General features: G+C 38.4%; 1 protein-coding gene across 1 annotated transcript in view; it reads right to left on the minus strand.

Annotated features, from left to right (window-relative positions):
- LOC126195044 (lon protease homolog 2, peroxisomal-like) overlaps positions 1-24,707 on the minus strand; it is a 115,673-nt gene that overhangs the window by 14,183 nt on the left and 76,783 nt on the right. The window contains exons 7-12 of the mRNA XM_049933490.1: positions 21,347-21,524; positions 18,214-18,395; positions 12,379-12,526; positions 12,083-12,289; positions 11,891-11,999; positions 11,607-11,767 (exon numbers count right to left, since the gene is read on the minus strand). Coding sequence (XP_049789447.1) covers positions 11,607-11,767; positions 11,891-11,999; positions 12,083-12,289; positions 12,379-12,526; positions 18,214-18,395; positions 21,347-21,524 — 985 coding nt within the window. The remainder of the gene's footprint in view (positions 1-11,606; positions 11,768-11,890; positions 12,000-12,082; positions 12,290-12,378; positions 12,527-18,213; positions 18,396-21,346; positions 21,525-24,707) is intronic.

A 24,707-nucleotide genomic window follows, 5' to 3' on the forward strand; every position in this document is an offset into this window, starting at 1 on the left:
GCGATCATAAAGCGGTTATGGCATCGATGATTTCAGCCGTAAATAGAAATATTAAAAAAGGTAGGAAGATTTTTCTGTTTAGCAAAAGTGACAAAAAGCAGATTACAGAATACCTGATGGCTCAACAAAAAAGTTTTGTCTCAAGTACAGATAGTGTTGAGGATCAGTGGACAAAGTTCAAAACCATCGTACAATATGCATTAGACGAGTATGTGCCAAGCAAGATCGTAAGAGATGGAAAAGAGCCACCGTGGTACAACAACCGAGTTAGAAAACTGCTGCGGAAGCAAAGGGAACTTCACATCAAACATAAACATAGCCAAAGCCTTGCAGACAAACAAAAATTACATGAAGCGAAATGTAGTGTTAGGAGGGCTATGCGAGAGGCGTTCAATGAATTCGAAAGTAAAGTTCTGTATACCGACTTGGCAGAAAATCCTAAGTAATTTTGGTCTTATGTCAAAGTGGTAGGTGGATCAAAACAAAATGTCCAGACACTCTGTGACCAAAATGGTACTGAAACAGAGGATGACAGACTAAAGGCCGAAATACTAAATGTCTTTTTCCAAAGCTGTTTCACAGAGGAAGACTGCACTGTAGTTCCTTCTCTAGATTGTCGCACAGATGACAAAATGGTAGATATAGAAATAGACGACAGAGGGATAAAGAAACAATTAAAATCACTCAAAAGAAGAAAGGCCGCTGGACCTGACGGGATACCAGTTCGATTTTACACAGAGTACGTGAAGGAACTTGCCCCCCTTCTTGCAGCGGTGTACCGTAGGTCTCTAGAAGAGCGTAGCGTTCCAAAGGATTGGAAAAGGGCACAGGTCATCCCCGTTTTCAAGAAGGGACATCGAACAGATGTGCAGAACCATAGACCTATATCTCTAATGTCGATCAGTTGTAGAATTTTGGAACACGTATTATGTTCGAGTATAATGACTTTTCTGGAGACTAGAAATCTACTCTGTAGGAATCAGCATGGGTTTCGAAAAAGACGGTCGTGTGAAACCCAGCTCACGCTATTCGTCCACGAGACTCAGAGGGCCATAGACACGGGTTCACAGGTAGATGCCATGTTTCTTGACTTCCGCAAGGCGTTCGATACAGTTCCCCACAGTCGTTTAATGAACAAAGTAAGAGCATATGGACTATCAGACCAATTGTGTGATTGGATTGAGGAGTTCCTGGATAACAGAACGCAGCATGTCATTCTCAATGGAGAGAAGTCTTCCGAAGTAAGAGTGATTTCAGGTGTGCTGCAGGGGAGTGTCATAGGACTGTTGCTATTCACAATATACATAAATGACCTGGTGGATGACATCGGAAGTTCACTGAGGCTTTTTGCAGATGATGCTGTGGTGTATCGAGAGGTTGTAACAATGGAAAATGGTACTGAAATGCAGGAGGATCTACAGCGAATTGACGCATGGTGCAGGGAATGGCAATTGAATCTCAATGTAGACAAGTGTAATGTGCTGCGAATACATAGAAAGATAGATCCCTTATCATTTACCTACAAAATAGCAGGTCAGCAACTGGAAGCAGTTAATTCCATAAATTATCTGGGAGTACACATTAGGAGTGATTTAAAATGGAATGATCATATAAAGTTGATCGTCAGTAAAGCAGATGCCAGACTGAGATTCATTGGAAGAATCCTAAGGAAATGCAATCCGAAAACAAAGGAAGTAGGTTACAGTACACTTGTTCGCCCACTGCTTGAATACTGCTCACCGGTATGGGATCCGTACCAGATAGGGTTGATAGAAGAGATAGAGAAGATCCAACGGAGAGCAGTGCGCTTCATTACAGGATCATTTAGTAATCGCGAAAGCGTTACGGAGATGATAGATAAAACTCCAGTGGAAGACTCTGCAGGAGAGATGCTCAGTAGCTCGGTACGGGCTTTTGTTAAAGTTTCGAGAACATACCTTCACCGAAGAGTCAAGCAGTATATTGCTCCCCCCTACGTATATCTCGCGAAGAGACCATGAGGATAAAATCAGAGAGATTAGAGCCCACACAGAAGCATACCGACAATCCTTCTTTCCACGAACAATACGAGATTGGAATAGAAGGGAGAACCGATAGAGGTACTCAGGGTACCCTCCGCCACACACCGTCAGGTGGCTTGCGGAGTATGGATGTAGATGTAGATGTAGATAAAATTAAGAAAGCATAAGGTTATTTACAACACGTACAGAATCCAGACTGGTTATTACTTAAAGGATGTGTGAGAAGTCATAGTTGAGAAGAGAGTGAGACAGGGCTGTAAGCTATCTCCAGTGTTATTCAATCTGTATATTGCACAATGAGTAAAAGAATCCAATGACAAATTCGGAGATGCTGTGGGACCAGCAGTGTTTGCACTGACTAGAAGTGAGGCACCAAGCGCATTACTTCAAATTCAGCCAATTATGAGAATTCCAGGCTGGCCGCCAGCAGGTGCTGCACTCACTCCAGATTCTCTGCACTTGCCGCAAGGCTGCTAATGGCCACACTATCGACTGTGTGAACTGCACCCTTCTTTGCTCTTTGCAAATCAGAACAGACCTGGGTCCAGTGAATGACACTGAAAAGACATGCAGAATCTTGGAAGCCTTTTAAAGGTCGTGACGTGTTTCGGAGATCAATAAATAACTAAGTCGGATTGCTTAAGTAACCCCTTAGGCCATTAGTAACATGATCAAATTCAAAATTTAGTAAAATAATAACACAAGAGATTTTGTTACGAAGTGGCTACTATGGCAGATATTAACAGGATGCTACTTCGCTAGACTCCAGTTTCTGGGTGAAAACAACTTGGTAGGAGAAGTTTTCCTCTCATTTTTAATATTAGTCAGAGATCATATCAGCAGAGGGCTAAGAAGAAACAGTATTGGCACAGTATTCAACAAGAAAGGTGCATTATTTATTGATTACTGCAAACAAATTGTGCCACCAACTTGCCATTGCACGAGTATACAAAACTCAGTGTACACAGGAGCAACCAAATGAGCATTAACACTCGTATTAATGTAAATAAAAATGACAGACATCTGGGCAACAAGGATAAATCGGCAGTAGCATACCATTCAATGAGACCAGAAGGAGCAAGTTCAGTTCTCTGATAATTTGGTTTCCTCAAGCACAGATCATTGGTATGCTAGGAATTATATAGAGTGTGTAGAAATCTGAAGCACTCCAACTACTTTAACAGAAAAGAGGAAGAGCTAAAATTAGAAACGTTGTTATCTTCACAAGTGCTAAATAAAGCAAACTAGGTCACACTTCTGCTGTATAAAAATTATGGCATGATTCTGTGATCTTTCTCAATCATCAGATAACATTATGATTTGACTGTTTTACAGCTGTTAATAAATTGTTTAGGAGTTTCAGCTTGCTAAGCAAGCACAGTGTGCATTGATTTACTTTATAATGCAGTCTACATTGAAGAATGATCTACCTACATCTCCACTGCCTCTAAGGATGTCTTCCACCAGAAGCAAAAATTTGCCTTGGTCCAATGCTTATTCACAGAAAACCGTGTCACCAAGGCTACTAGAGTGTGTCAAATCTCTAGCTTTCAAACATTCTGAACTAAATAATAGATAACTGTAGCAAAATAGAAATTCTCAAGAAGACAAACTTGTAATATGGAGTTCCTGGGCACAGTACTTACCTTAAGACTGAATAAAAAGCAAAAAGGTATGAAATTAAGAAAATGGGGGCTGCATACATTGAAAAACCAAATGCTGCATCAAATTTCAGTGGGAGTATTGGGTAATGTTAGATTGAAACTGGAGAAATGATTACTATAAAAGGCAAAGTAGTGAAGGCAACAGAAGAGCATCTAGGTAAACAGACAAGGTCTAGTAGAAATCATTGGATAACACAGGATCTGTTGAACTTGATTGATGAAATGAGATAACATAAAAATGCACCATACGAAGTAGGCTAAGGGAATATAGACGTCTAAAGAATGAACCTGACAGGAAGCGCAAAATAGCTAATCAGATAGAAGAAAAATGTGAGACAGCGGAAATATGCAATATTTAGGGAAAGACAAATTCTGCCTACAGGAAAATTAAGGAAACCTTCGGAGAACAGAGAAGCAACTGTATGGATATCAAGAACTATGTTGGCAAGCCAGTACTAAAAAAAATGGAACACCGAAAGGTGGAATATGTAGAGGGTTTATAAAACGGAAAACAAAATGAGGACAATACTATGGAAAGAGGAAGCAGGTAAAGATGAGGTGGAAGATATGATACTGTGAGAAGAATATAACAAAGCACTAAAAGATCTAAATGTAAACAAAGCCCCTGGTGTAGACAACATATCTCCAAAACTAGAGTGTTCCTCAGAAGAGACAGCTGTTGCAGAACTGTTCCACTCAGTGATGAGAATTGACACAGGAAAATATCCTTAGACTTCAAGAGGAATATAATAATTCAAAGAAGACAGATGCTGACAGGTGTGAATACTACCAAACCACCAGTTTCATAAATCATGATTGCAAATTACTAAAATTATTTACGGAAGAATGCAAAAACTGTTAAGGCTGACCTTCGAGAAGATTAGTTTGGGTTCCAGAGAAATGTAGGTGCACACAAAGCAACACTGACCTGCAAAATTATGAAGGCTTTCATGGCCACTTGTTGACAAACTGCCTGTTGGCTTCTGTCTCGGGCCCTTCAGCCAACATTTTTCTGATGATTTTTCTGATGTTTCGCCAATATGAGTGGCCGGCATTGTCAAATCTTCTCCCTCTATTGCAATAGGCAATGGAGCTTTGACAACTAACAGGACACAACGGGTGTCAGTGCAAGGGACTAGTGAATTAAGTCATCAGTCATCATCAAAATGGGAAGAAATTACATGTGGTGTCCCACAAGGATCCATCTTAGGGCCATTGCTTTTTCTTGTGTACATTAATGATCACTCATCAGTTACACTGCCAGAAGCAGAGTTCGTTTTGTTAGCAGATGACACAAGTACTGCAATAAATAGTATGTCGAGTTTAGTTCTAGAAAGATCTGCTAATGATATTTTCATGGATATTAATAAATGGTTTAAAGCCAACTCACTGACATTAAACTTAGAAAAGACTCACTATTTGCAATTCAGAACCTGTAGGAGGTTTCCACCCAGAATATGCATAAAGTATGAAGAAGAGCAGATAGAAGAGGTTGACAGTCTTAAATTCCTGGGATTACAACTTTATGATAAATTCAGTTGGGAGGAGCACACCACGGAACTGCAGAAACGCCTTAACAAACCTGTATTTGCAATTCGAGTGTTAGCAGACATAGGTGACATAAAAATGAAAAAGCTTGCATACTTTGCCTACTTTCATTCCATAATGTCATATGGTATAATATTTTGGGGTAACTCTTCAAGTCAAACAAAAGTTTTCAGAGTCCAAAAGTGTGTAATACGCATTATTTGTGGAGTAAATTCACGGACATCCTGTAGAATCCTCTACAAAGAACTGGGTATACTAACTACTGCCTCTCAGTATATTTACTCCTTAATGAAATTTGTCCTAAATAATATATCTCTTTTTTCCAACAAACAGCTCAGTTCATACATACAATACCAGGAACAAAAATGATCTGCACAAGGACTTAAAAGCACTTACTTTAGTTCAAAAAGGGGTCCACTACTCAGGAACACTCATCTTCAATAATTTGCCAGCAAACATCAAAAATTTAGTTACAAACAAAGATCAGTTTAAAAGGAGCCTGAAAGACTTACTAGTGGCCAACTCCTTCTACTCCATTGACGAATTTTTTAATAGAAACAAATGATGTATTGTATATATTCATACTATTAGTATTGTTATTTCAGACTAAAAAATTGACATGTTCCACAGCCATGAGGATCTCCTCAGCACGGATCTATGGAACGAGAAACTAATCTAATCTAATCCAATGTCAGCTGGTGAAACATCAGAAAAATCATCAAACAAACATCGGCCAAAAAATCTGAGAAAGAAGCCAACAGGCAGTGTGTCAATATTGACCTTATATTTTGTCTTAAAGAACGGACTGAGGATAGGCAAATCTGCTTTACAGTATTTATACATTTCTCTAAATCTTTTGACAATGTTGACTGAACTACACTCTTTGAAATTTGGATGTTTGCATGGATAAAGTATAGGGAGTGAAACGTTGTTTACAACTTGCATACAAATCAGACTGCAGTTGTAAGAGTCAAAGGGCATGAAAGAGGAAAAATATTTGAGAAAGGAATGAGACAGGGTTTTAGACTATCCCCAATATTATTTAGCCTGTATACTGAGCAAGAATCAAGGACAAATTTGAAAAGGGAATTAAAGTTCAAGGAGGAGAAATAAGACAATGTCATTCTTTTAGGGGCAGCAAATGACTTGGAGGAATAGCTGAATGGAATGGATAGTGACATGAAAAGAATTATAAGATACACATCAACTAAGGTAAAACAAAGGCAATGGAATGTAGTCTTTTTAAATCAGACACTGCTGAGATAATTAGAGTAGGAAACGAGACATCAAAATAGAGAGGATACAAAATTCTAACTAGCCAATAGCTATACAACTTGACTTTGATTTTAATCTCTTGTCAACGGGTAAAAACTGACTGTGCTGCAGTTGAAGCTTTTGTAGCCTGGACTAGTTTCCATGTGTAGGACTCTACTAAATAATGTACATGACACATTTTTGACTATCTGAAAAATTTACAATCAGCTTTGTAAAAATTATGCTAACTGGTACAGATTGCACTCCACACAGAGGGAAAATTCTACAACTGCCACATGTTATCTCTGCAGTGCTGTCTTAAATAACATAACAATAATTGCAAAGTAATTTTACATTACTGGAAAAATAATTTTGACAAAATTAAAATCAAAATTTTAAGGATTTACAAAAGTTACACATGACATAAATTACATCATCTCTTACAATCATAATATTTCTAAATATTTTACTATGATCTGCAGTGTAGAAAGGCAATAACACTCAATACTTTTACTACTCACATGCCCATAATGCAAAAATTGTTCTACAATTCTATATAATAATATTGTATAAGTAACTGAGAGTTACGTAAATATCTAAATGTAAATTGAAATAAAGTTCATACAGTTGTAAACATATGAATACACAAGCTAAACAATGGACACAGCGTGCAACTAGAAAATACTACTGTGCTATCAGGTATTCAAGTTGACATGGAATCAATCAAATCGGCAAGTGTAATCCCACTCTGTCATTTTACAACATGTAGACTGGCTACAGCAAGTAAAGCATTTTGGAAAAAGATAAATTTTTTAAAGTCTAAGTACTGTGAAACCCACTTTTCAAGGTACTAAAAAGAGGTGTAAAATGCAGTAAAATGTAAAAAATCTTTATAAATTGTAAAAGTTACAAATAGGGTACCCCATTGCATTTTCGCACTTTATGTGTGGTATACGTACATAACAGGTATCAAAAGACCTGGCAGGGGGCTTGTTTATTATCTAATCAAGGTTTATTATCGAATAAAAACTGCTGATGTAACTGGAACTGATAACTATCTGGAAAGTAGGAAAGTTTGACTCAATTTCATACGTCATAATCAATGTTCCTGAAAGCCTACAGCTGTCATTCACTTTTTAAATAATGTGTTTAAAGAATTTTTTCTCGTTATCAAGTGTAAATATGTACATAAGTATTTTGTATGGTGTTTGAATATTCTGCGTCTCTTGCACTGTAGTCGACTTTTTGAGGTTATCAGGTACTGTGCTTCCTCAGTTATGTGGAAAACCACACACATTGTTAGTTTGTGTAACATCACAAAAAAATACATATGTCAATACTGCACTTGACAACGAGAATAATTTCTCGAAACATGCTATGCTCAGCATGAAAAAAAAAATTACATGACTGGCACTGTGTTAAAACAAAAAACATTTGAGCAATGTAAAGTGAATGATGGTGTCAACTAGCGCTAAAAGTGGCCAAACACTGCAACACGCTTAGTATGTTACCAGAATCAAACTCACTCTCTCTGCAGTGGAGTGTGTGCTGATATGAAACTTCCTGGCAGATTAAAACTGTGCGCCAGTCTGACACTCAAACTTTGTCCCAAGTTCGAGTCTCGATCTGGCACACAGTTTTAATCTGCCTGGAAGTTTCACGCTAAATATGGTTTGACAAAGGTGTCAATGATCACAACAATCACGAAACTGCATTTGTGCAGCAGAGACAGTTTGGAAAGGGTTGTAATTGGTTGTGAAATATTTATTCGAACAAACCTAGTTACTCCCATCAGCCACCATGCCAAGTAGAGCTCGGCAGTGGTGGGAGAGATGGCATGAATTGTTCCAATATTTACACATTTACCAGTTCAAGTCCACTGAGTAGAGTGCCCTGGTGTCAAGAAACTTAACCAGATTATGTATGTAAACACTACTAGACGATCAACATAATGCCAGCAACATTTTTTCCTCCACGAACATTTTTTTTTTTTTTTTGGTAATGTGTAAATCATGGGAAAATTATAAATATGTTGATGTAAAATCAGGTGCAATTTAACATTGTGGACATAGAAAATTTGACAGGAACTATAAAAAAAAAATGTCATAAACAGCGGGAAAACATTAATTCCGGGAACATAAAAGTGGGGTTATACTGTATTAGGAACTTCTTTGTGAAGATGTTGTCATGAGTGTAGCCTTGTATGGAAGTGGTCAATTAGCAGTTCAGGCATGAAGAGAACAGAAGCTTTTGAGATGGGGTGCTACGAAAGAATACTGAGGGTTATACAGGTGGATCATGTCACTAATGAGAAGGTGCTGAATCGAATCAAGAGAAAAATCAAATCATAGCACATCTCAATCAAACAAACGGATAGGTTGATAGGACACATTTTTATGCACCAAGGAACTGTCAATTTGGCAATGGAGGGAACTGTGGAGGGTAAAAATTATAGAGGGAAACAAAAGCTCAAATACAGTAAGCAGGTTCAAATAAATGTTGGTTGCAATAGTTATGCAGAGATGAACAGACTTAGATGCAACAGACTAATGGAGAGCTGGAGCAAACCAATCTTTTGACTGAAGACCACACAGGGTGTATATGTGGACAAGGAAAAAAAAATTCCTGGATTTTTCCTGGATTTCCCAGTTAAAAATACACTTTCTCCTGGGTGACAATACAATTCCGTGTTAAGTAACAGTATACCTTTCCTCAGCACAGTAAAACTCATCAATCCTTTGAATGTTTGTGGTTTTATATACTGGATTAGAATTTCCCGGCATCTTAGAAAACCAAACTCAGGGGGGAAAAACACTTTTTGAAAGACCTTTGATGTGCAGCAACATGTACTCTGCATATTTTCGTATTACGAAGGTATAAATTTGAATTCCACCAAACACCGCATGTTACTTTCCGAAACATTGAAATTGAGATTGCGATGCACTTTTGTAAGACAGTCATAGCTCATGTCACATGATCCCGCCAGCTGATGGCAGCATAGGACACGTGATGTAGTAAGCCAATAGCAAGACCACTTTTCAGTAGCGCAAACACACAAATAAGAAAAGTTAATGGTTTAAATTAATATACATAGCATTCACATATAATATTGTGTCTCTAAGATTAATAAGCTGGAAGAGAAGCTAAGCTTCCACATATAATGTTGATCTTTTTTGTGCATGTTACACTTTAAGATACATCACACAAATGTGCCAGTAAAATTTTTAATAACGACGTAAATGTATGATCTGGGCTCGAAATTCTTCTAAGTGGTCGCCCTCAAAGAGTTGATTTTTTAAATGAGAGTCAAACGCTTTGTGATTTAAGAAATTCATCATACATTCCTGCACATAGTTCATCTTGCGTAAAAGGAAATCTGCTTTGAATGTAATGCTTTTCAAACCATCAAGCCCATATGTTCGTACGTGTAAAACATTAAAAGATCTTACATATGTTATAAAAGAAACAAGACATCAGACGATACTTCAAGATCGTCGGAATTTCGTGAACCATACTAAAATGTACAATTCAGTTTAAAATGCACATTCGTTTGTAAATTTCCTTGAGTACCAGTACTGTACTAACTCATGTTTGGTTCTTTATTATGGCATAATGCCATACGTGCACTTGAAATGTAGCAGAAGTTGAAACTAGCCAATAGTGTGAAATTAAACACTCCGTTTCAAATAAATTGACTGCCTCAGCAGACAAGATTAATTTTAAGCCAAATCTCTTTACTTCATTGTTCTGTAAGGCGATTAATGCTTGACTGTCAGAAAGGTGGAAATAAAATCTGAAACTAATAACATATTTTAGCCTTCTATAATTATGCAAACATATTTTAATCCATTTGATAGCTCCTGGCTATAAAAATCCCTTTTCTTATCATTTAACGTGAAATCAATAAATGAAGATGAAACAACAAAATCACTGAACGTAAACACAGATCATGTGGAAACTCCCCACCTCAACTCAGACTGTTCTGTGCATCAGCCCCAGATTTACTATATTTCTGAACCGGGGCAATATTAAGTAGTGGCACTCAGCCACACTTCTGTAACCAGAAGCGGGAGAAGGTATTACTCATACGCGACTCAACTGCGCATGTTCAAGAGCGCATCTGCAACAGCTCAAACGAATCTAATTTAAACAGTTGTCACGTCACACTCATCGGAGGCAATTTGTTGTTATAAAGCATTGCATAGTCTTCCTAAAACCTTTGACACACTTTGCTGTTGGCAGACGCTTCTATGAACACTGTTTTATTGTTGTATACGGCGCATTTCATTTGCAACTTAAGTTTTATTTTCGTTTTTCTTTTCTCTCGTTCATGTTTTGTTGCTGAGGTATTATTCTGCAGTAGCGGGATACAGTAATATCCTTTGTTAGAGTATTGGTTCTTACTAGTAAAAAATCACAAAAATTTAACTGAAAACTAAAACAATGAAAAATTCCCAGAATTCTAAACAATTCCCAAGTTTTTCCCAGTTTTTTCCTGGATGAAAAAATTCCCGAGTTTTTCCCAGATCTCCCGGTTGTCCCAGGTCGTATACACCCTGCCACAACAAGAACTTACCTTCAGCAGGCAAAATATCAGTACTGGCAATAGGTTTATACAAAAATACATGACACTAACCTAGTTTTAGGAACTGATGGTTTCCTTCTTGAGGAAGAGAGAGAAACGGGTTGGTGAAAATTAAAAAGGAAGGACAGATCACAGATTGTAGGATGAGAGGGAAACACCTGTTTTGAGGGTAGGGGGAGACAAACATCTTTCGATACAGAGCACTAGGAAATACCAGAAGAGTAATTACTACACTTCTTAATGCATTTACTCTTTAAGAATATTTTCCATCACAACACGCAAAGTAATAACATCTCTTACCTCCTGCTGTCAATGGAATATTAAATTTTAAAAAGGACAACTTTATAATTTTTCAGAATAGCAAACATCAAATTTGATATTACACATACTTAAGACTATTACACCCTAATGAAATGTATTTTTTTCTATCTCAAATTTTGTCCAGCAGACAAACTGATCAGCATTCATGAACATCCTTTGTTTATTTATACAATTAACAACACAATATACTGTCAACAAAAATTCTAAACTCACTCCCAAAATTTCCTCCACTGATGCCTCGGTCAAAACAACAGGTAATTTCAGTGGCTTCGTTGAATTTTTTGATTCAACAACCATCACTGCAACAGCTCGGCAGAGGGCACCTATCTTCCGTTCCAGTGTCCTTACACCTGCTTCACGTGTGTAGTCAGAAACTGCAAAGAGTTAACATTATTTTATTTACAATTGCACGAATATGATATTTACTAAATGATTATTTTTTATTCATGAAAGTTACATTTTTTTCTTAATTCATATTCAAAGATAATATTACATACTCATGAACTTGAAGCTTTCATCTGGAATTTGCAAATGTTCTTTTGTCAGTCCATGGAGTTCCAGCTGTTTTGGGAAAAGGTGCCTTGTAGCAATATGAAGTTTCTCTTCCTGTAAACGTCAGGATCATAATGAAGTTGGGAACTAACATCACAAATGAGTGCATAAACAACTAAAAAGTTGAACCCAAATACCTGTGTGTAACCTGGTATGTGTATCACTTCCATACGGTCGAGTAATGCTGGAGGTATTGTTTTCGTGGTGTTGGCTGTTGCAATGAACATCACTTTTGATAAATCAAACGGAACATTTAAGTAATGATCGACAAATGTACAGTTCTGCTCAGGATCAAGCACCTCCAGTAAGGCAGCTGCTGGGTCTCCATTTACAGCACTTGTTCCCTGCATGAAAATAAGTATCATTATTATTATATACAATTACGAAGTTTTTACATAATTGCCAACTTTATTCATTCTTATTCAAGACATACCAGCTTGTCTACTTCATCCAACAGAAAAACTGGATTATTCACTCCAACATTTTTAAGTCCTTGTATTATACGTCCTGGCATAGCCCCAATATATGTGCGCCTGTGTCCTCTGATATCAGACTGGTTGCTCACACCACCCAATGAAATCCTACAATCATAGGCATACCCAGAGTATAGACACAGGAAATGGCATACTATAATAATTACATAATATAATGTAAGAAACAGACTGTGAAGAATAAAACAGAGAGAACAGTAATCAGGTGTCAATATCAACATCTCAACTGGGATAAACATGCAGTTGAGAGCAGTCTCTCACACAGAGGACAGCATATCACTGCCCAAGGTGGGTAGTACATGAATACGCCCTTTGACAGCGGCCTGTCATTAAACAATGTTGACACAGCCCAATTATTTAACTTGGTGCTCATCCCTCTGCATGTCGATTACTCAATTAATCTGCTGGAATGCTCTAATGATAACAGCCACTGAAGTACCTGATTCACATTGTTGGATCTCATTTGGACTGACTCTTATTATGCTATTGATGACTTGCTGTGAACTGCTACTTCAGTATGGTAACTATACCAACATCACATGCTTTCTTACGTGTAGTCACACTTGCACTGTCTTTTGTGTGTTTTAAATTAATGATGGTCCATTCTCAACATTTCACACAGAAGGACCACAAAGACTGCATTGTGGAACATCAAGATGATAATCACATTTAAGAAGGAATCTTAAGCATATTTACCTCACCCCCCTCCCCCCTTTCTCTAGGCTTATCATACTTGGTACCACCTTCCTACATGTCAGCATGGCAACAGAAGGTGAGAACAAATGCAGTGTATTTTTTAATAAATGATCTGCAGATAATTTCCTTATTTTAACCCTCGCGCAAGCGTGCCTATATATAAAGTGTGCCAATCACAAATAATATCATTTTGCACCAGTCCATCATTTTTTTCATGATTCCAAGCCCATACCTATTTCTTTCTTATTGCTTCAGCTGACACAGTAATAAGTTGTGTTGTCATACATCCAAGCAGTAGTAATATAAAATAAACACCAAGTTAGGAGAGAAAAAATTTACGATCTGTGCAAGAAAATGGCACAGATTATGAGCTAGCAGCACAAACACACAATGAGGCAGGTGTCTACGAGATAATTAGTAATCAAACAAGCAGCTGGCTGGGATCTGATGCAACTGCACTGTTTAATGCTTCGAGTGCATTATTACTGAGGGGTAACACCTGTCTGTGACAACAATGTAATATAATGAAAGCTTATTTCATTACAGTTCAAGTAAACTGTGCTTTAGCTCATATTAAGTATGTTTATTTTATCATTATTTAGTTACATACAGATTAAACTATGATTTTGCTAATATATGTTTACCTTGATAACATAAAGACAGCTGTTCCTTAGACTTGCACAAAGTATGCCACAGATCCGCTCGTGTTATTGAAAACAGCATGCTACTCGAGGATTAAACTCTTTAATTCCTTCTTGTGCATCATGTCCACATTCTGGATCAAACGATACAAGGTCTAATTTTCTTTGCCGAAGTTTTATCTACTTTTTTATCTGTTAGGCTGTGAGTGTGAGACAGACACAGACACAAATTGGACCAAAGTTACTTGGAACTGAGAAAAACACAGTCTTTCTTTGGTTACAGGACCAACTAAATAATACAGTGCAGCAGGTTTATAGTAAAATTAGGTCCTCTTTATTTTTTTCCCCAGCATTCATTTCATTTAAACGTTTTATTTTCTATATGGGGTATCATGCAATTGAAGGCGAAACAGTTTTTACTCTTCTGGTTCTCTGACTACCCGATATGTGCTCTGTGCATATTGTCATTCTGTAATAATGACACCATCAGCCCCAAGTTTTTGCTTTGCATTGGAAGCAGTAAATGTACATGGATTTTCTTCCTTTTCCTGAATTTGAAGGAAACAAAGTCATGAATGAAAGGCAGTTTCCCATCCTGCATGTTTTTATTTTATACAGTTTTTCAATAATTGAATCTTTTGCTTCTAAATGATGTGTGTATCACCATCAACAGTAAACAGTATTTATATAACCTTTCGACCTCTTGTTGTTTTTTTTAGCAGATGTACAAACATACATTCTCTCTCTCTCTCTCTCTCTCACACACACACACACACACACACACACACACACACACACAGGCACATACCTGTGGCTGTGGTGCCCCATCGATTATCAGTAGCAATTGCCTGGGAATATGGAGGTGGGTCGTGCATAGTGAAGGATGAAGGATGCATGAGGTGAGGATCAGGTAACAGGACAGTGTAAGGCAGGTCTTTTGACTCAGTGGCTGCACAAGGAGATGAAAGGAGTTCAGAAGCTATGTCTTAGAAGAGCCAGGGAGAGGGAGGGGGCAGGTGAGGAGAAAGGACATAAAGATAGGAGAAGATGGAGATGAGGAGGGAGATCGAGAAAAGAGTGGGGTGAAAAAGGGGTGGAGATGGGAATGAGATGGGGAGAGAGGTGGAGGGGGAGAGAAAGGCAGGAGGGGGTGGAGGGTGAACGAGGTGTGGAGGGGGGGAGAAGGGTGTGGAAGGAGGGAGAGAGAGAGAGAGAGAGAGAGAGAGAGAGAGAGAGAGAGAGGATGCCCACATGGGGGGGAGGGGGAGAAAGAGTGGTGGGAGAAGGCAATATTCAATATGGACAGGAAAGGAATGGTGTAGACAGAAGAGAGAAGGCTAAAGGGGAAAGATAAGGTGAGGCAATGAGAAATAGGTTAGTGGAGGGTTAGTCCAGGGGGACTGGAAGGTGAGGAACCTTGCTGAAATATCCATATTAGTATGCAACGTAGCCTCCATGTACCTCAAAGCAGGCACTGGCTTTGGTATGCAGACAAACCTGAAGGTGACCAATACAGTCTGGAGATATGTTATTCCACTTCTACCCAATCTGTTCCCCTAGCTCTGTGAGAGTTGTAGGTGGACAAGAAGCATGAGTCACTTGTTGTCCTATCATGAGCCACACGTACTCGAATGGTGGTAAGTCTGACAATCGCACAAGCAGGGAAGCTGCTGTTCGTTTGCAGAGCACACTGAGTTTTACATACAGCTTGTGAACGAGCATTATCCCATTGGAACAGCACATCACCTTCCTGTTATAAGAACAATAGAACAACTGGTCTAACAGCATTCTGCATGTATCAAGTGCTGGTTAGTGTTCCCCACCCAAAGAGCAAAGGTGAATGAGGGTTGTATCTCATCATATCCCAGACCATATGGCCTGGGGAAGGATCTGTGTGTCTCAGACTAATGCACTTTTCGAGATAGCACTCACCAGGTCCACGTCATCAGTGCAAACAACCATCACTTGCATAAAGGTAGAATTTAATTTCAGACTGAAGACCATGGTTCATCAGTCCATCCTCCAATTGATCCTCTGATGGAACCAGTCAAGCAGTGCACATTAATGCTGTGGAGGGAGGAGGCAGACTAGAGTTTAACAGCCTGCTGACATTGAGGCCTTCAGAGATGGAGCACAAGCTCTTAGTGTTTCACTTGTGGGCAAGGAACCAGCCATGCTCTCTCAAAGGAACCGTTCCAGCATTTGTACGCTCCGCATCCAGAGGCAGATTTGAATGTTCGTCTTCCTGAACTAGCAGTTCAGTGTGCTAATCACTGTGCCACCTACATCGGTCAATTCCGTGGTGAAAGTGGAAGACAGGACAGAGGTGCGTGTGCAAGTAACTGGTTCATAACATTTTGTTGATACTTATGAGGTCACATCTGGTCTTGTACGTACAGTGGAAACTACATGCTCTGCCACTGCTGCCCTTACAAATGACACACTTGGCAGGAGACTGCTACATGGACATCCACAATCTTGTCTGAGTGGAAAGCCTCCACCTGTCCCCTGCTGCCAGCATCACTGCACAACTGACATTCCATCTTCAACATCTGTGGTAATTCTTCAAAATGATATTCTGCCACTTGTAGGCCACAAGTTGACCCCCTCAATCTTGCTAAATTAATTGCAGGAAGCACATGTGCACTGTTGTGACATGGTTGCTTGCTCTACATGTCTGCACCATGCTTAGCCTTTTGGCTGTAAGCACACCCTTTAAAATGGTGTACACAGGTGGCCCTCTGGTAGCTAGGCCACAATGTGATTCGCTGGCGAAGAACACTGATATTATCAGTACACCCACCATCCCCCAGGTGGTATATTCTGTCATCAGATCAAAAGTGACATCATTTTTCCAGGTGGTGTAATTTTTTTATGGCAGCGTATCTTTTACTACTCATTATCAGTGATCCAGGTTGCAATGACAACAAAAGTAGATGATAAATTTGCCTTCTTCATTTTCTTAAGTATGACTGTCAGTGGATTGGCAAGCCATTGCATCCAGTCATCACCACCATACCAGTTAATTTCTGATATCAGATCCAGTGTCTTTCCCTTTATAATCTTCTTCAACTCATTTTTTGAGTCTTTATGTGTGTATGTATACTTTTCTTTTTTCTCTGGACTCACTTAAGGTGAGTTAGGTTAACGGGCCTTTCCAGAACACATATACAAGTTTTCACATTTTCTGTGATAGTGAAAAATCTGTCTGAATACGTATGGAACTGTTCTCATGGAGACCATCTGCTATTCTTCCACCTTTTTCTCTTAGCACCTCTTTCCTGAGTATAACCCATTTTTATGGGAAAAAGTAGACATTTGCGTTTCTTGAAAAATTTTACAGGGCTGTTACCATAAACTAATTTACTTTGATTCACAATCCTTTACAATGATACATACTCTCCATTGGTTTTTGTTGGAATAAATCAGCAAACAGATCAGCTGTTACCCTCAGTTATCACTGGATAGCATACACTTTCACTAGGTATCTAAGTACAGCGAGCTCCTCATTATCTATATTATTATAGACAAGAGATTCCATGGATAATTGAAAGATACGGATAATCCAAAATACATATTATTAATGGAAACTGCTACTTTTGTACTTATATAATATGCTGTTACATGTAGCCATTAAAGCCCACAGCATTATTTACATGTCACTTATCTGAAACAACAGTTGGAAATTAATGACTTTTAGCTCCAAGTTAAAGGGCTAAGCAAACATTTAGATAATAAACTGGCTGTAGATACATTAGGAGGTCATGTTCATATATTTTTTTTTAAAAAAAAAAAAAAGGTAACATGGGAAACAATGAAAAATATTTCAGGGATGTCTGGCAATGAGACTGGGGCTTGCTGCGTCTTCAGGAAGTAAAACATGAGTAGTGTGCACAGTAGTGTATTCTAAACAAAAACATTATCTAATTATGACAGAAGACTTCAGGATTCTTTCTTCTTCTTTTTCCATAAGTCATCAAACTATGTACGGATAATCCACAAACTTGATAACTGGGAGCTCACTCTATAACTATTTGCTGTCTGCTAATTTCTCAGTCCAGCATTTAGTAAGTGCAAGTTCAAAGAAAGTCTCTTCACTGCATTGCACATCATATGTAATTTTATTTAAAGTATGCTGTTAGCCTTGTTACTTCACAGCATGCTTCAAGAGGAAGACTATGACAACCTCAATAATCAGGAAAATGATCTATATGCCACAATCCTTCATTTCATTCTTTGTCACATCCAATTTACTGCACCTAAATGCATGTTACCTTGTTTATAATGAATAACTGAGCAGGAAAACATACTTCAAACTACAGTCAGGTAGAGAAAATTACCACATGCAATTGACATGTGACCCACAGATTAACTATAACTAATAAACACAGCCTTAAGAGATTACTGAAACAGGAAATGACAGACAGACAACATGCTCACCGATGAAAACTGCGTCCAAGGGAATGTGCAATGGATCTGCCAACACTGGTTTTCCCAACCCCTGGAGGTCCAACAAAACACAGCAATGGTCCCCGCAGCCCATCTCTCAGCTGCCGGACTGCCAAGTGCTCCAGGACACGACGCTTCAGTCTTGCGAGTCCATAATGGTCAGCATCCAAATCCTGCACGCAAAAAAGTATAAATATTGAACTGGGAAAGACAATAAAATTTTCAAGTATACACTGATGAGCCAAAACATTATGACCGCCTGCTTAATAGCTTGTTTCTCCGCCTTTTGAATGAAATATATCACTGATCTGGCACATCAGGATCCGACAGTTTGTTGGCAGGTTTGAGGCATTAGATGGCTATGCACAGGCCATATAATTCGCATACATAACAGGCTACTAATTTGCATACACAGTAATGGTGCCCAATAGTGACCCTAATGGGTTCTACAGGATTTACATCAGACCAATTTGGTTGCCGAAACATCAACGTGACTTCTCTATAATGCTTCTCAAACCACAGTAGCATGGTTCTGGCTGCAAGATACAGACAATTATATTGCTGAAAGATGACTCACCATCGAGGAAAACATCAAGCATGAAGGGATGCAGGTGGTTCACAGCTGTCAGTGTGCCTTCAATTACTACCACAGATCCCACGGAGGTGCAGGAGAATGTCTCCCATAGCATAATACTGCCCCCACCATCCTGTATCCATAGCACACTGCACATTTCAAGACACCGTTCACATCAATGACGGCGTCTGTGGAGACAACCATCGACCTAGTGCAGCAAAAATGCGATTCACCCAAAGAGCTTTTAGCAACAGTTTTATTGCTTCCTTCGATGTGATGACTGACACCCAAATAAGTTATAGGAGGTCCTATATTTTGATGTTGGATACGAACTACAGTGCTACTCCACTTTGTTACAGATACACAAAACAGTACCATGGGTGAAAGTTTCATGGCAAATCAGAAGAATGCCTGGGATCAACTGGAGAACAAACACTGAACCTTTGATTATGGAGATGATTGCTTACCAATGGACTTTGCAACACATTATACACACTACCATTATTTTAGACCAAAATTTCATTCATTTTGATGGTGTAAAGGACAACTCCATAGAAGGTCAGAAATTCTTTACGTCAGATCACGAAATAATGAAATTACAGTTGAGTACAGGTTTATTCACAAGTTTCTCCCATGTTTCAGAGGATGCCGTGTGGAAATTACAAGACATACAGTAAAATGACACATATCAGTTGATAGAGCATCTCTCTAAGTTTCAGTTCATAGTACACACCATGGCATAGATGCAGAATGAGCCATTAGGGGGCAGACATGTCAGAACATTACATGTTTGGCGGAATGCATGCATTGTGTGTCTTTGAAGTCACTAAATTTGAATCAAATGTTATGGTTCTCTGATGATTTCACACCATATATCGGGTAAAAGCTTCAACGGATAAAACAATCCATGTTCTGTGAGACTGGCTGCTCATGTGGTGTGAAGACAACAGGCCAGCCAGAATCATGTGCAGGGAAGGAGGTGCATGTGCAGGGAAGGAGGTGCATGTGCAGGGAAGGAGGTGCATGTGCGGGAATTATTCATCGGGAGCCAGAAGAAATAAATTACACACACAAGCAGAAAACTGCAAATACTGGAGTCAAATGTCTGACACAACTGCATGTAGAACCATACCGGCAATGTTCGGTACAATGATCTTCATTCCGACAGTTGTAATGACTTTCGATGACAACTGGAGGAAGATGGATGTCTGTTTTCAGTAACAAAACCATATTTCATGTGCCTAGAAAGAAAATCAGGTGTTAGGGTCATAGAATATCTACACTACATCATGGAACACACTGATGATTCACATAAAGTAAACATCTTTTGTGCCATGTCCCCTTCAAAAGTTTATGGACCATTTTTATTTGCAGGGGAAACTGTGACTCATTTTGTGCACCTGGGCATTCTGCAGCAATGGCATATTCCACAATTACAGAAAGACAATGGAGATCTAATTTTTCAACAAGGTTGTGCCCCATCAATCTTTCTTTCTAATGGTCTAGATTACCTCAATGCCCAACTGTCTCAGCACTGGATTGGGCATGTTTCTCACAATGACTTCAGTGGCCCCCCACAGTTGCCTAACTTAACCCTGTGTAATTTCTCCTTTAGAGGTTATGTCAAAGATAATGTGTTCCTGCCTCCATTGCCACTTGATTCTGAAGAGTTGCAAGGAAGGACAATTAAGTGGTCACAATATCGACCATGACATGTTGGGATGTGTGTGACAAAAATTTGACTACTGTATTGACTTTTGCCATGTCGCAACAGGTACCCATACTGAGCACCTGCAATGTCGGTTAAAAACTTGTGTGCGAGCTAGGGTGGGGAGGGGGAGGGATAAAAGAGTAGGGGTGGTGGACAGTGAAGGGCTGCAGGTTAGACGGAGGCAGGGGAGAGGTGGGGAGGATGGGGTAGCAGAAAAGGAGGGAAGTAAAACGAGGCTGTGTAGTGGTGGAATGAGAACAGGGAATGGGATGGATAGGTGAGGACAGTGACCAACAAAGTTTGAGGCCAGGAGCGTTACGGGAATGTAGGATGTATTGCAGGGAAAGTTCGTACATGCACAATTCAAAAAAGCTTGTGTTGGTGGGAAGGATCCATATGGCACAGGTTGTGAAGCAGTCATTGAAATAGATGACATCTTTGGCGGCAAGCTCAGCACCAAGGTGGTCCACTTGTTTCTTGACCACAGTTTGTTGGTGGGCATTCATGCGGACAAACATCTTTAGTTTTCATGTACTCATCTTCTGAAACCCCGGGGCACTTACGAATAACCGTCCATACACAAATAAAATGATCACATTTCAAGTGAAAGGCAAACACCAAACTTTCTGGACTTATATACCTGTATATGTTAAAGCATGAAAAGGACTGGACCAACTGAACTGAACAGGAATTAAAAGAGTCACCCACAATTTCAGACCAAGAGAGAACTTAGGACAGATAAAATTTAATTGTAATGTTACAATATATTCATCATCATTATGTTATAGATTAGTGTATTAGATTAATTACATACATGTAACATCCAAGAAATGTCTTACCTGTCTAGCTTTATTCAAATCTAATGTCTCTACTGAAGATTTAGACCATGGGAGATCAACCATCAGTTCAACGTAGCGCATTATTATTCCAGTCTCAGGACTCATGGGTGACATTTTACTAAGCCGTTGTAATTCCTTGACTGCAACCTTGCGTGCATGTTGAGGAAGATTAGCTTCACTGTAATCCCAAAAATTTTGTTTAAAATTTTGCAAAAAATTAACAAAATCTCCTGCAGTTAATACAAGCAAATGAACTGAAACCAAATTATATAAATGAATAGGTTTTTGCAGACAATGTCCTTCATCATAGAACTGTCAATACTTTGTGGCAGATTTTAAAATAAATGAATTTTCACATAGTTGGCTAAAGGAAATAAAGCAGCCACAATGGTAGTAATAAATCTATGATAAATAACCAAATGCTTACCACAGTAATACATACTCTGCATTTTGCCCACAACTACACATGAACTTCTACTTAAAGAATTAAAGATTCAACTATGGGTGGTAATGTGATGATTTATTGGTCAGATGTTTGAACACAGCAAGAAAAGACCCTCCATAAATTACACAATAGATTCTTTTCCAAATTTTCATAGTCAAATGAAGAGCAATAAATGACCAAATATGGTATCAAATTGACTAATTGAAGTCCACTTCTGTTAACAAAGAGTTCATTGCTTGAATGTAATCAGAGTAATTATAAGAACTTAATCAGTGATTTGAGGCAAAATTGAAATATTTCATAAACAGCTGCTGCTGTGTCAAAACATATCAAATCACAGTATAAATTGTATCTTTTATTCTTTCTCTTGATCTATGTACTCTTAATAATAATAATAATAATAATAATAATAATAATAATAATAATAATAATATTGGAAACAGATTGATATTGAAATGTGTTATATTTTATGCTTTCTGAACAGAACTTAAAACATTTGGAGGAGGGGGCAGGGGGAGGGGGAGGGGGGGACAGTCAAAAGTTCTGTGAAATGATTTGTCTAAAAATAAGAAGTAAGGTGGGTTACAGAAATATCCAACTTGCCTTTGAATGATACTAGAAATAGTCTATTTTCTTATGTTAAAAGCTGGTTCAGATAGTTGTTATTCTGATTGATTGTAACATTAAATTAGCATTTACGATCAATATTCTCACAAAATATCTGTCATTTTTACACAAAGCTTAAAACTCATTAAATATTAAGATATAGTGACATGATCGAAAATGCTCTGTTATTGGCTCAAGTTCTGGTAACATCACCGACTAGGAATAAGATAAAGTTCACATGTTTTACAGGAGTGTTAGCCAAAGTTACAAGGTTTTTATGTACTCTTTCTGCATACAGATTAGCTATTTACTGATGGAAAATGCAATTACAACTTTTAGGTAACAACAGAGAGGAATTTTGTAGACAGTGATAAGGGAAACCTTGCAAAAGTTGATGCATTTATGCTCCACACATTTAGAGTGGCACTATGTGCAACTATGAATATTCTTTTCCCTGCTCCCCACAACATCATTAAACTCACTGAAAACTAAGGAATTGTAGAGCTTTCGCAAATGAGTCTGTATATTTTTAACTAGAGTGTCAACTATTGGTCATGATAAAATTATTCTTGCCAAATCTTAGAGCTGATTTCCTCTATAGGAGACACTTAGCATAGCTATTACCCCCAGAAGGCACAATGACAGCACAACTCATCTCAAGTGAAAAGGTCTCATGTTTGAATCCTGGAAGGGTTATGTATTTTTAAAAGTTTTACATGAAATACAAAAAAAATGTTAGCAGGAACTGACAGGAGCAGTTGTTTAAATGGTGGTACATATTACATACAGCTTCACATTAATCTTAGTTCGAGAAACAGTCAACAGAGGATAAATGCATTTACTATGTAAACAAACAATTCACTTGTTTGGAAAGCATTGCTTGCAGTGAAGATATCACCACACATCCACAGTAAAGAAAGCATAGGACGATGAGATTTTCTATATGAATAGATATAAAGCATGTGCCACGTGCAGGTAATACAAACTTAAGGGCTGTGATATTTTCGAGTTTAAAATAATGTCAGTGTTTGAAGCAGACTTACTTCATCTTTATATAAGATGAAACTTCCTGGCACATTAAAACTGCGTGCTGGACCGAGACTCGAAATTGGGACCTTTGCCTTTCGCAGGCAAGTGCTCTACCATCTGACCTACCCAAGCACAAATCACAACTCATCCTCACAGCTTCAATTCTGCCAGTACCTTGTCTCCCACTTTCCAAACTTTATATAAGATGATGAAATTTCAAAAGTTTAAACAATAAACACCCCAAGCTAGACAATAGGAAGTTAAAAACATTGTTTTAAAAGAAAAAACTGTGTGGTCACATTAACTAGAAAGTATCATTTTCAATGTGACGTGTGTGACCAGCATGCACAAATGTAAGTGCATGTAAATGGCAAAGAAAACATAACAATACTCTGTTCCTGATCAGTGTGAAGAAGTTTTGTAACTGTGATTTGGTTTTCACATGAGAGGACTGTTGAGTCATTTTACAAATAAATTAAAATACTCTTTCACGCCTTTTCATAGCAGCTGCACTGCCAAAGAATGTATAGTTACCAAAGAGTGCCTGTAATACTGAACCTGTCGACAATTTTCACAGGGAGTTTAATTTCACTGAAGGAATCTATCCTTCCTTATAACAGTAGGAAAGAATATCTTGCAGCAAAATTAATGTTAAACTCCTAGTGCAAGATATTTTTAATTAAGTGAGGGAACTTGTACGTCGACATGGAGGCACATTTCCAGTACAGTGCAACCAAATTTTAGGCATCTTCTCATTCTCTGAAACAGTCAAAAATAACTTTTCAGGAGTTTTTATAGATGTGGTTGTACAGTATGGCACCACACACCATTTGTAACCCATTTTCTGAAAACCAAATTCCAAAATAATACATCTCTGTGAATTAGCTTTGTGACAGTAGGAGCTGCGAGCTAGCCAGTGGCGTAACAGGCGTCACATGACTCAAATGGAGCATTTTAGCGCACTTTCAAGTTATTTTAATACCATTTACAGTTTTGTTAAAGAATACTGAAATCAAAGATGAAAACAAGCATGTCAGGAGCATAAAATGACATCATTAATCATTTAAGACAATTTCCAGGAAACAGTCAAACAGCCTACTGTGAAGAGCAAGTGAGGGCTGATTGAGAACTTAAAGCTACATGATTAACTTAGAATCTTATCATTTTAAAGAGTACTGTAGCCCAAGTCACAAACAAAGATGATTCACGCAGGTCGAGGAACAAATGGGACAGCAGCACTGCTGGCTTCAAAAGACAGTTGGGGTTAACACATAAAGATGC

The sequence above is a fragment of the Schistocerca nitens genome, chromosome 7 (assembly GCF_023898315.1).
Source record: "Schistocerca nitens isolate TAMUIC-IGC-003100 chromosome 7, iqSchNite1.1, whole genome shotgun sequence".
In the NCBI taxonomy this organism is placed as follows: Eukaryota; Metazoa; Arthropoda; class Insecta; order Orthoptera; family Acrididae; genus Schistocerca; species Schistocerca nitens.